This window comes from Carcharodon carcharias, chromosome 2 (genome assembly GCF_017639515.1).
Source record: "Carcharodon carcharias isolate sCarCar2 chromosome 2, sCarCar2.pri, whole genome shotgun sequence".
Classification (NCBI taxonomy): domain Eukaryota; kingdom Metazoa; phylum Chordata; class Chondrichthyes; order Lamniformes; family Lamnidae; genus Carcharodon; species Carcharodon carcharias.
Window position 1 is genome coordinate 223,259,266 of NC_054468.1, and position 12,069 is coordinate 223,271,334.

General features: G+C 42.3%; 1 protein-coding gene across 5 annotated transcripts in view; it reads right to left on the bottom strand.

Moving 5' to 3' along the window:
- Positions 1–4,183: 4,183 nt before the first annotated feature.
- The window catches only part of fam120b (family with sequence similarity 120B), a 57,797-nt gene continuing 49,911 nt past the window's right edge, over positions 4,184–12,069 (bottom strand). For 2 of the 5 annotated variants that reach the window (XR_005946628.1, XM_041217310.1), the window contains one exon: positions 9,776–10,011. Coding sequence is in view for 4 of the 5 variants with exons in the window: in XM_041217310.1 (XP_041073244.1) it covers positions 10,004–10,011 (8 nt within the window). In the remaining variant the exon portion in view is untranslated. Of the gene's footprint in view, positions 4,404–8,838; positions 8,915–8,995; positions 9,238–9,775; positions 10,012–12,069 lie in introns of those variants that run through there. The other 3 variants (XM_041217279.1, XM_041217297.1, XM_041217288.1) reach the window with 3 other exon arrangements.

Sequence of the window (12,069 nt, forward strand, 5' to 3'; positions counted from 1 at the left end):
TTTCATTTCCATTGCTTGTTCCTGTTCAAGATTCTTCATTTGTAACTGAAGTCTCACTACCTCCAGCTGTGACTCACTAGTTTCAGGCACCCCTTCCAATTTCAAATGCTGTGTTATCACTTCAATCATGTTTGCTTTTTTTGCACCTACAGTTAACCTCAACTGCAACTCATCCACCAATTCTGCTAATTTACCCTTAGATACTTTTTGTAAACCAATCAATTGCCTCTTCTACTCCAAGAAAAGTCTTAGCTATGGATAAAGCCATTTTTGCAGTCTCACCACTTTAAAATCCCTCACACCAACTCCTGAGTTCAATGTGCATCTCGTACCCGTTGCCTTAAGATTCACCAACTCCAAGCCAAAAATCCCACAAAGAGCCTCCAATTTTGTTATGATGTGGCAGGTGGTATGTGCCAGGCAGACCGAATCCACAAGGGAAACTTGGCCACGCTATCACAATAGTTTTGCAATTTGTATTTATTATGAGAAGATTTGCGTACTGACTTCAGGAGTAATGAATCCATTAACACCTTTAGAGATTTTAAAAGCTAAATTAAAACATTTATTAACAGAAGAAAAAATTTCAAGCACATATATAAGATTACAGTTATTTAATACTATAATAAATCTCCAAATCCCAAATTAACCTGACTCCCAACCTCACACTCCCTTTAAAGCAGCAGTCCAAAATAGATTTAAATTTAAACAATCAAGCCAGCAAGTTTACCACAGCACCCACTCGACAGTGGAATTCCATAGGCTTTCCTCCACCTTTGGTTATTGAACAGAACAGGCTTCTGCAAAGTGGCTGGAGGTTTCCCCAAGGCTGTTTTATATGGTCCTCTTAGGTCTTCCTTCACACCTTATATGCTAAGCCCTCATCCATGTTTGCTCATTAGCATTTCAAATGCTTTTTACCCCTAACTTCTTTTGATAATTTCAAGCTTGCAGTCTATCTGACTCTACTTCAATTAAATCAGCTACACAACCATCCACACTCACACTCATAAACCTACTTTACAATAAACCTCAATATAATGAAAAATGTTAGTTTCACTCTCCATACCCCTTAACTCCCTGAAAGACCAAAAATCTGCACATTCCAGTCTTGAATATATTCAATGATGGAGCAACCACAACCCTCAGGGGTAGAGAATTCCAAAGATTCACAATGCTTTGAGTAAGGAAATTTCTCCTCATCTATGTCCTAAATGATCGGCCCCTTATCCTGAGACGGTGCCCTCGTGTGTTAGATTCCCTGACAAGTGGAAACAATCTCTCAGCATCCACCCTATTAAGACCCTTGAGAATTTTGTAGGTTTTAATGCCTCTCATTCTTCTTAACTCTAAAAAAGAGAAGCCCAATTTGCTCAGCCTCTCATTGTAGGGCAACCTTCACCCCAAGGGCTAACTTATTGAACCTTTGCTGTACTGCCTTCAATGAAAGCATATCCTTTTATAAACATGGAGACAAAACTGCACACTGCTCCAGATGTGGTCTCACCAAAACCTTGTACAACCGTAGAAAGAAGTCTTGCTTTTTGTACTCCCCTTGCAATAAAGGTCAACATGCCATTTACCTTCCGAGTTACTTGCTGCACCTGCATTCCTTGTACAAAAACACCCAAATCTCTTTGAACATCAACACTTAAGTTTCTCACTTTAGAAAAAAAATCTGCTTTTTTATTCTTACAACCAAAGTGAATAACTTCACACTTCCCTGTATTCTACTCCATCTGCCATCTTTTTGTTCACTCACCTAACCTGTTGATATCTCTTTGCTGCCTCTGTGTCCTCCCCACTACTTGACTTTCCACCTAGCTTGGTATCAAGAGCAAATTTAAATACATTACTGTCTTTTCATCTGTCAGTAATATAGATTATAAATAGCTGAGGCCCGAGCCCTGATCCTTGCGGCACTGCACTATTCACTGCCTGCCAACTTGAAAAAGCCGACTCTCAGTTTTCTATCAGTTAACCAATCCTCTATCCATGCTAATATACTACCCTCAACTGCATGAGCCCTTATTTTGTCTATTAACCTTTGGTATTGCGTCTTATCGAATGCCTTTTGGAAATCCAGGTATACCCCATCTACCGGTTCCCCTTTATCCACCCTACTAGTTACATCCTCAAAAAACTGTAATAATTTTGTCAAACAGGATTTTCCTTGTTGGTAAAACCATGTTGACTCGTTCTAATCATACTATGCTTTTCTAAGTGCTTTGTTAAGACTTCCTCTATAAAAGATTCCAGCATTTTCCCAGCAACTGATGTTAGGCTAACTGGCCTGTAGTCCACTGTTTTCTCTCTCCCTCCTTTCCTGAAAAGTAGTGTTACATTTACCAACGTCCAGTCTAGTGGGACCGTTCCTGAATCTAAGGAATTTTGGAAAATCATTGCCAGTGTACCCACTATCTTTGCGGCTGCATAGCATTCGTGAGTGAGAACCCTGGCTGACTGACAAGAGTGGGACGTCACCTAAAATAATTATTGGTGCAGTTCAGGGAATTGAGCCTTCTGCTAGAAATTAAATTGGATTTGTAATTTCCATCCAGAAATTTTGGCCAGTCCCGCAGGAAATGAGAAATCCCTGGGCTGCTGCACATTTCCAGTAGACAACCTAGGCAGTCAGATATATATCCTCTTATGTAGGCTGATGTACTCCTGTACCAAATACAGACCCTTTGCTGTGCTACTGTGTGCTCTGACCAGATTTGCTCTCTTATTTTCATTTTGTCCTAAACAGGTTCCACGAACATGTTGCACTAATATTGAATGATGCGGCCATAGATTTCCTTTGCACATTTGAAATAATTGCATCAAACTAGCTGTTAGTCTTCCATGTTTCGAATCCCAGTCAAACACTTGAGTAAAAAGCTATTAACCTTATGCCCAGCCAGCAGCATTCAAAGTGTGTCTGAGTGCCACTCTGGGGCTGAAGAATTCTCCACACATTTTCCAAGCCTCCAACTTGGGACCCATGAAAAAAAAATCACAGAATTTACATCACACAAACAGGCCATTCATCCCGACTGCTCTATACCAGTGTTTATTGCTCTACATACGTCTCCTCCTGCCCCACTTCATCTAATGTTATAAGTATATCCTGTATTCCCGTCTCCCTCAAACCTCCCATTAAATGTGTAAATGCTATGCACCTCAACTATTTGATATGGTAGTGAGCTCCATAATCAAACCATTCTCTATGGTTCGATGCCATGGTATGAGGCACAGAGTTAACCTTTATCTTTCTAGGTGCCCATCGGATTATTGCACTCCTGTCATGCCTGCTGCACAGTAACTCCATATTGAGGGCTCCCCTCTGCCCTACAATCGGCTACTTTTCCCTTCCAATAGGACTCCAAGTTCTCTTCGGTGAATGAGGCCATCCTTGCAGTTCCCCCAGCCAACTACCATACCCACAGGGTAGCTTCTGCCCAAAGTTACGCACAGCCCTCGAAGAGCTGGTGCATTTTTGGACACCCTGTTCTCTCACTCAACTGAACTCAATGCTTGGTCAAATTAATCAACTCCGAAGAATCTGTGTGGGTCAAACATCACAGGTGAACAATCGCAGAACTGGCTCTAATGAGCCAATCTGTATCATTAATATATACTAATTCTCAGCTTGCTGACCTACACTGGTAGTATCCTGGTCCTCCAATTTCATCTTGTGTTCAGTCCAAATCTCTTCATGGTCTCGACCCTTCCTAACTCTGTAACGCTCTGGTCAGCTTTACAACCCTCTGACAACTCTGCAATCTCCGGCCTCTTGTGCATCACCCGCTTCCTTTGATTCACCACTGGTGGCTGTGCTATCAGCTGTCCAGGCTCCGCTCGCTGGGATTCCTTCCCTGCGGTATCTTGTCCAAATGGTCGCTATTTATCTGCAAACCCCGACAGTGAGCATTGGTGGGGGAGGGGGTGCTATTTCACCACGTGGGGCATCACAGTTAAATCCCATCATATTCTCAATTTTCACATACACACTTTCCCAGCAGGGTCACTGGATTGCTATTGAAACTGCCAACGCTGGACAATTTACCTGTGGCAGCTGTAGAGCTGTTGAAACTATTTCCTGGGGTCAGCTGACTCCGCAATAACTGGGAATCAAACCGGGGACTTTCCTGACATGACTCAGATGGATAGACTTGCAGAGATATCAGCGATGTCCATATTATGTTTTATAAATCGTATTTAATATTCTGCTGTGCGTACATAACAAAGTATTTCAAATACAAAGTCAAGAGTTGGAGGGATGTTTCCAGTAATTTTGCTGTGGAACACACAGAAATCAATGCTGATTCGTCCTTCAGATCAAATGGCATTTTCAACCCTTTAAAATTCCACAATCCAACTAATTCCAGCCAGAATGAGGACCTTGAAATCTAGGTCACCTAAAAATACAAATGTAAACACAAAATAACAGTTAGACCTTTAAACAGAAAGAAAGATCTTGTATAAACAGATATGATTATGAGTTATTTTAGACAAGATTAGCTCAGTTAGCTTTATTCATCCAGTTCAAAATATTAGGAAAAGCACTTTGATTGTGTCAATGCTGCGGACACCAACATTAATGAGGTGATGCATTCTTGATGCCAGCCCGCAGGCATGAACACAAGTTCATGATGGGTGAACCTGGTACCGGCTGGTATGGGTGTGTGTGAGGAGGGCCTTGCAGGACACGGCTCATACTGTCACGACAGATATGGTGTGCACCGTTACATGTAGGCAACACAGTGCCCTAAACATCAGCTGCATGGTTATTGAGTGTTAACAGAACACTCCAGTAGGCTGTACACTCGCAGAAATCATACGCGTCAAACTCCAATTATTTTCTTAAACCACTGAGGTCTCTTCTCATGGTGAGGTAAAACGGGGGGCGTCACAACATTTATATTAATGCACGGGATCTGCATATAGCAAGGAAAGTTCAAAATATTGATACCGGTTGGTAGACCAGTCTTGCAGCAAAGCTGTACAAGCCAGAGGGTCCCAGCTTTGATCCCCAGTTCATGCTGAGTTAACTGACTGAGGAGCCCCTGGGTTGGGGAGGGAGGAACAATTGAAACAGGGTTCCTGTTGCTGACAATTATCCAGCGACCTTTGCTAGAAACTGCGTCATGTATGGATGTGGGGTGCACCCTGCAGTTGAATAGCCAACTTGTACTGAAGTCTTGGGAGTGATTTAAATGATGGCCTTTGACTTCAATGGGGAAGAAAGTCATGCATGGTGCAGAGCGACCAGCCAGCTCATCATGTGCTATTAGTGAAGACCAATTTCACGACCCTCATCTCTGGACTGTCTAGACTCAAAGATGAAGTGACTTGGGCAAGCCATGAGAGGAAGAGTATTTGGAGAACCATTCTGTAGTGGGGAAAGGAGGATGGCAGAAAACAGGCAGAGAAACCTTCACATGCAAGAATGGAATCATAAAGAGAAAGCTGATCTGGTGCTTCTGTCTGATGACGTTGTTATAGGCAATTTGTAAGGAGAATACGAACAGCACACACCCTTGGATTCACACCTGGGGCAACAGCACAGGAGTCGAGAGCTCGGTGTCTCCTCTGGGTGAACACACTTTAACATCAAGGACACGTAAACTGAAGGATGGCGATCCTCTTGACCTTAACTGGAGTTAGGAAAGAGCCTTGAAGGCACTGGCGATTTCCTGGAGGGGCAGCAGGTATAAGGAGCGGTGAAGCAAAATGTATTTCTCAAATTGGAACTGGCTTCATACAAGGATGGGCATTAACTTTACACAGATCCAGATTCTTGTCCATTTGAAGAATCTGCGACTATATATGCTCTATGCCACCTTCACTGGAGTGAAAATCCATGCAGGGATATCAGAATGATCTGTGTGGGAGCTTTTTGGTGGAATGTGGTCACTTATCCCTGTACCATCAAATTTGATGGCAATGCCTGTGTGTGAATCTTCACACCAGCAGAGATGAGGGCCATGAAATTGGTCTTCACTAATAGTACATGATGAGCTGGCTGGTCGCTCTGCACCATGCACGACTTTCTCTCCCACTGAAGTCAAAGGCCATCATTTAAATCACTCCCAAGATTTCAAGAAATTTTTGCACATCTTAATACAATCCAATTTGATCTTAGTGAGTTACTTGACCAGTTACCCCAGACACACCTTGAGTAATTCCAGAAGAGATTCCAATTAGGCACTACAAAGGTGAGAATTGCAAATCTGCAAAAATGCCTTGGTAAGAGATTCCACCTTTGACAATCAGAAGAGAATTTCAAACATGTGAGTGGACTGCAAGGTATGTCCATAATCACAACCATGTGAAAGATGCAGAGTCTAGCTAAAAGTGACCCTTCACTGGACAGAGTACTTCAAAATGGAGCATGAGCTTTCTACCGACTGTAGATTGTGCTCGGCAATTATTTTAAAACAAGTCTCTCCAACATTTACTTTTTCACACTGCAGACTGAGTGCAGAAATAAAAATATGGAGGGGTTATTAGTATAAAACCATTAGCAATAGCTCCAATAGGGAAATCACAAGAAACATCTTTACCTGGAATGTGGAACTCGTGACCACTAGGACGAGTTGGGAAGTGGAATGCCTCCAGTGGTGCCAGACACTGGTGAGTCATCAAGACCCCCTCGCCCACTGCCAACTGCTGCTCTGAAAACGTTCGAGTGCTGTGCTGCTCCTGCCACCCAAAAACGCCCCTCTCTTCTCGACAAATTTTTATCTTTAATTTGAATGCCTCGATTGAACCTGCCTCCCACAGACTCTCTGGCAGTGCATTGCAGACCTTAACCACTCGGTGCGAGAAAAAGCATTTTTTTCATGTTGCTATTCACATCACCTGTAGACGTGTGTAAGACTGCCCAATATGATTCCCCAAACTATTTATCTGATAAAATGTTAGGAATACATTTCACTTGGTCCTGAACCATTCGAAGGAAAACTGAGCAGGTTCCATTACAGGAGTACACTATGACCTGCTTGATTTTCCAATATTAGCTGCGCCGAGTTGATCAAGTGCATCTGGGAGCAGACCTGGGAAAATCTCTCCTAACACTGATGCCAATTAATAGATGCAAAGGGTTTTGTATAAACCACAACACATCATGGGAGGGGAAATATGAAAAAAACATGGCTGAAATATGTGTAGCAGACTTTTCAGAACCCATCATTTCCTGTTGTGTACTCTTATTTCTCTTTTCTTTCCCAACTCTCTCCCCTCCTCTTCTGAACCTAGTGATTCCTTGCTATGTTTGCACAGTCAGTCATTCTCTGGTACCTCACCCATGCAGCCATTCCTTGTGTGTGAGCCCTGACACTGAATGTTGTCAGGATATTCAACTACAGAAGCCATCACAACTGACTCCGATCTTGTAGTTGCAAACCCGAAATGTCCAGCAGGGAGCATCAGATAGCGATCACAGAGTTGAGAACCCTGGATGACTTTCCATTTCCCAATCCAGGGCACTGGGTCCATTGTTGCATCCGTAATACCACCTCAGCTGAGATCAGCTAACTCAGCACTGAATGAGGATTGATTCTAGTCATCTTTCTGGTCTGTGTGCCTCAACTATTCACCAGATAAACTTGCTCAGCTATGGAGGGCATGTTCTCTTTTTATGAAGTGGACATGAGTAAATCAATTAATACCGAGGAAAAGTGCATAAGAAAGTTAGAAATGTAATAGGTTTTGAGCAAGGAGCGAGTGGGAAAAGGGACAAAAGGAAGGTCTGTGATATGGTGGAAGACAGGAGAAATTAAATGACAGAAGAGGTAGTTTTGCGGGGCTAAAGAGGCATCTTTTGCTTTTTTGTTTCTTTCCTTGCCTCATCACTATTCCCGTTAGGAGGCGAATGATAACATCAGTTAGATTACAAAGCACTTGGGAGCAAACACAGAAAAAGAATTACGAGAGCTGGTGCATGGCTCAGGCAAAAGCTGTGGAATGAAAGTGAACATCAGCAAAACCAAAGTGACGCATATCTCAAAATCACCGAGAAATATTCATAGTCGTGGAAGGAAAAGAACCAGAGCCGGTGCGAGAATTCAAGTATTTAGGAAGCATATCTGCAAATGGAAGAATAAGAAGAACAGGATAGCAATGGGAAAGGCCATATTTGGTAAGAGATAGCTGTTAACCAGAAAGTGAATAAACAATTCAAGAAGTGACTTGTAAAGAGCTTGATTTGGAGTGTTGTTTTGTATGGATGAAAAGCTTGGACCTTACAGAGGGCTGTAGAGGCTGGGTTGTTGGGTATATTCAAGGCTGAGGTAGACAGATTTTTATCAGTAAGGGAATCAAGGGTTATGGGGAAAAGGTAGGAAAGTGGGGTTGAAGATTGTCAGATCAGCCATGATCTCACTGAATGGCGGAGCAGGCTCGATGGGTTGAATGGCCTACTTCTGCTCCTATGCCTTATGGTCTTATGGAAAGGGGAGGCCAACTTGCTCAATGACACTATGAATGTCACAAAAGAAACTTTGGTGAGAGAAACCATTCACCACATCTTAGCTTGTCCATCCAGATGATCTACATTTCCTCTGTCCTAGAGTCTTGCCCCATGAATGAGTGTAAGGTCCAGTACCCTACACAAAATACCATTCCCAGTGTTGATCACCCTCTGAATGAAATTCTACTGATGTATCTTCTGAACTCTCCTCTTACCAGTTTTGATCCATGTCTCTTGCTTCGAGTAGCCTGACAGCTTAAAGTACTCCATATCTCAGCCATATCTATGTAATTTACTAACTTGTACATGCTTAAAGAATAGAACGATTGAGCCTTACATAAAGAGTGTGCCACTTTCAAGTAGAAACTACATCTACTCACCGCATATTGGGCCGTGGTCTCCTGTTGTGAGGTCCTGATCTTGGTTGAGGTCCTCTACCTGAGATAAATAAACAGGCTACATAAAAGTCAACAACAAGTGTGCCTGTTTCCCATGATTGGTATCTGCAGCTTCTTAAAATTACTGTATTCAATCAGTACAAAAGTAAAAGACTTATAGTTATGCAGTTATTCTCACAACCTCAGGACGTCCCCAAATTATCTTACAGCTAAAGAAATACAGTGGGCTTTTTGCAACTTGAACCAACAACAGCTCCAATACTACCGGCTGACAGTGCAAGTGATTTGCTGGCACTTATCCTGGCGTTTACTTTCGAATTTTCAAAATTTGGATGGAAATTAAAGGTAAAAATTTGTCGAGAAAAGAGAAAGAATTCCAATCTGCAAGTCACAGGAAAAGGTTAATGCATCTCACATAAACTCCTTATCACAATCCTTTCGGGACATAACTGGATGACAGCAGGTTTCTTGGAAGCCACATTTCTAGTTCAAATTAGTAGGAAACCGCTCCACCCACCCCCACGTGGAATTATCAAAGAATTCTAAAAAGCAAAATGTAACAGTTGAAAATGTGAAACAAAACCCAATGCCTTGAAGGGAAGAGTTAACATGATTATCTTTTTGAATTAAAAAGTACCAGCTGTGAAAATCTATCACAATGACGGCTAAAATCTTTAAAAATGAAGCACAGAATCAAATTAGATTTATAGGTTTAGATACTAAAACAGAAAGTGCTGGAAACACTCAGTAGGTCAGGAAGTATATTCAAATTATGTTGTTAGATTGGAAAATAGGCTATACAACAAGTTCGTTCAAGAACGGAGGAAAAGATAAACCAGGTGACTGTTAATTTACTGGGTGACTGTTAGTCATCATGTAAAAATGTGTGGACTAATCAATGACAGCCAGCACAGACTGATTAAAGGCAAGTCATGTTTAATAATTTTTTAAAAAAATGCAGACATGACAACATTGGATAAACAAAGAAAATACAGTAGATTTAGTTAATGTAGATTTTTGGGAAACAATCCATAAGGTTTCAAGGTTTCTAGTGCTGGAAAATGGGATTAGAATAGTTAGGTACTTGTTTGACTGGTGCACTCGATGGGCCGAAGGGCCTTTTTCTGCGCTGTAGACCTCTATGACTCTAAGTATCTGTGGAGAGATGTGAAAACAGGTTCCAAGTGGGTGCTGTGCTAATAAGACACGTCTGTTTGAGAGTCTGGACACAATTTTGGCCCTAATTGCCAATTACCATAATTTGAATTTGCATGCAGGTACTAAACAGACACGGCTTGGCCTAAATAGCCAAGTGGTTATGGTACTGGGTTTGTAACCCTAAGATCAAGAGTTCAAATCTCACAATGGCAAACTATGAAACAATGTAACTTCATCTGAAACAGGTTTGTGCTCGAAAGAGTTACTAAACAGACACCTGCAAGTTTAGCACTCAAGTGCTGATTAGAAGCAATTTTTTATGGAGAAGTATATGTGGGCTCCACGCACTCACTTCCATTGAAAGGTGTGGCGTACTCTAGTTGTCACACAGTAGCACAGGTTGGCTCAGAGACCAAGGAGAGGACGCTCAGGTTCTGGAAAGCGGCCCTGGGGGTACTGATGGAGGAGCTCCAGAGGGAGAGGAATGCCCTGTAGGTGAGAGGGAGCCAGGATACCCCCTCGCTCTTCTCTCCTGCAGCAGTTGGTGCTACTCTGCCTGGCCTCACATCCTCCTCCCATTCCCCGGCCAGACCAAGGGAAACCCTGGCAAGATGCTCGTGACCAAACACTCCCTTTCTCCTGGTGACACCTTAGTAGGGTAAGAATAACACAGCACTCATTCTTTTTAGGTGAAATCCTCAGAGAATTTCCAGAATAAATGTTACTTAAGTGTTGGTAAAGTCTTGACATAGTGTCCAAGTAAGTCTGCTGATGTGTGTCAGAGGGCCACTTCACAGCTCCACCATCAATGGCTATGAAACAATGACTATGACTGCCAGAGGTGTTGGCGTAAAAATTGGCCACTGAAGCCTTGAAAAATCTGTTGCAAAACAGGGGTTGACTTATGTGCTGAGTATCAAAGTGAACCAATGGTGTGGGTGTGGGCGATCGCCATTTTGAAATGAAATTGACACAAAGAGCTGGCATGTCTTAAACCCCTGTGCAACTTCGCAATACTCCCCATATCGCCTGTTTGATCCCTAGCATCCAGTTATGAGGTACTGGTAAGTAAAACATGCATTTTTGGAGTGAAAAATTGAAGCTGACTACTCTTACAAGTATAGCACAACATGGCTGGAAAGAGGAAGTCAATTTATATGCTGCGTATATGCAAAAACATGATTTTTGGGGCTGGAAAATGGGGTTGTCTTATATGCCAGGGTACCACTGATGCTTGAGCAGCTGGTCTGGCTCATTGATGGGGCTCAGAAAGGATAAGATGCATCACAAGGACTTGGATTTTTACACTACATAATCAAGGAAAGTAATAACCTACTGGGTGAGGTGGTTTGAGCATGGCAAGTAATGAGAAGCTTACCAATTCTCTGTGCTGGGTAAGTTGCAAATGCTCAATGAATTGAACTTCAGCAATATCCTTGCACATACCTAGGAGTTCTCTAAGTCTTCATTCTTGTCAACTTTCACCTCAGTTGTTTAGATTCAAGTGGTGGCTATGTACCTAAGTAGAGAGCATATGCACCCTACACTGGGTGAATGTAAGATGGGGAGATGGTAATGTCACTACATTAGTAATTCAGAGACCCAGGTTAATGCTTTGGGGCCCAAGGCTTCAAATCCCACCACAGCAGCTGGTGGAATTTAAATTTATTTAATAAATCTAGAATATAAAGCTAGTCTCAGCAATGGTGACCATGACGATTGTTTTTTGCTGTAAAAACTTATCTGGCTCACTAATGTCCTTTAGGGAATGAAATCTGCCATCCTTACCTAGTCTGGCCTACATGTGACTCCAGACCCACAGCAATGTGCTTGACTCTGAAATGGCCTAGCAAACCACACAGTTCAAGGGCAATTAGGGATGGGCATCAAATGCTGGCCTTGCCAGTGATGCCCAAATCCCATGAAAGGATAAAGCAAAAAACACTCTTCCATTTCACAGCAGATGGCTTTGACAGTTCTTAAACACAGTGATGAGTTTCCACATACACCATTTAGCTGACTGAATACAAGAGTTCATTTCTGGCCAATCGTGAC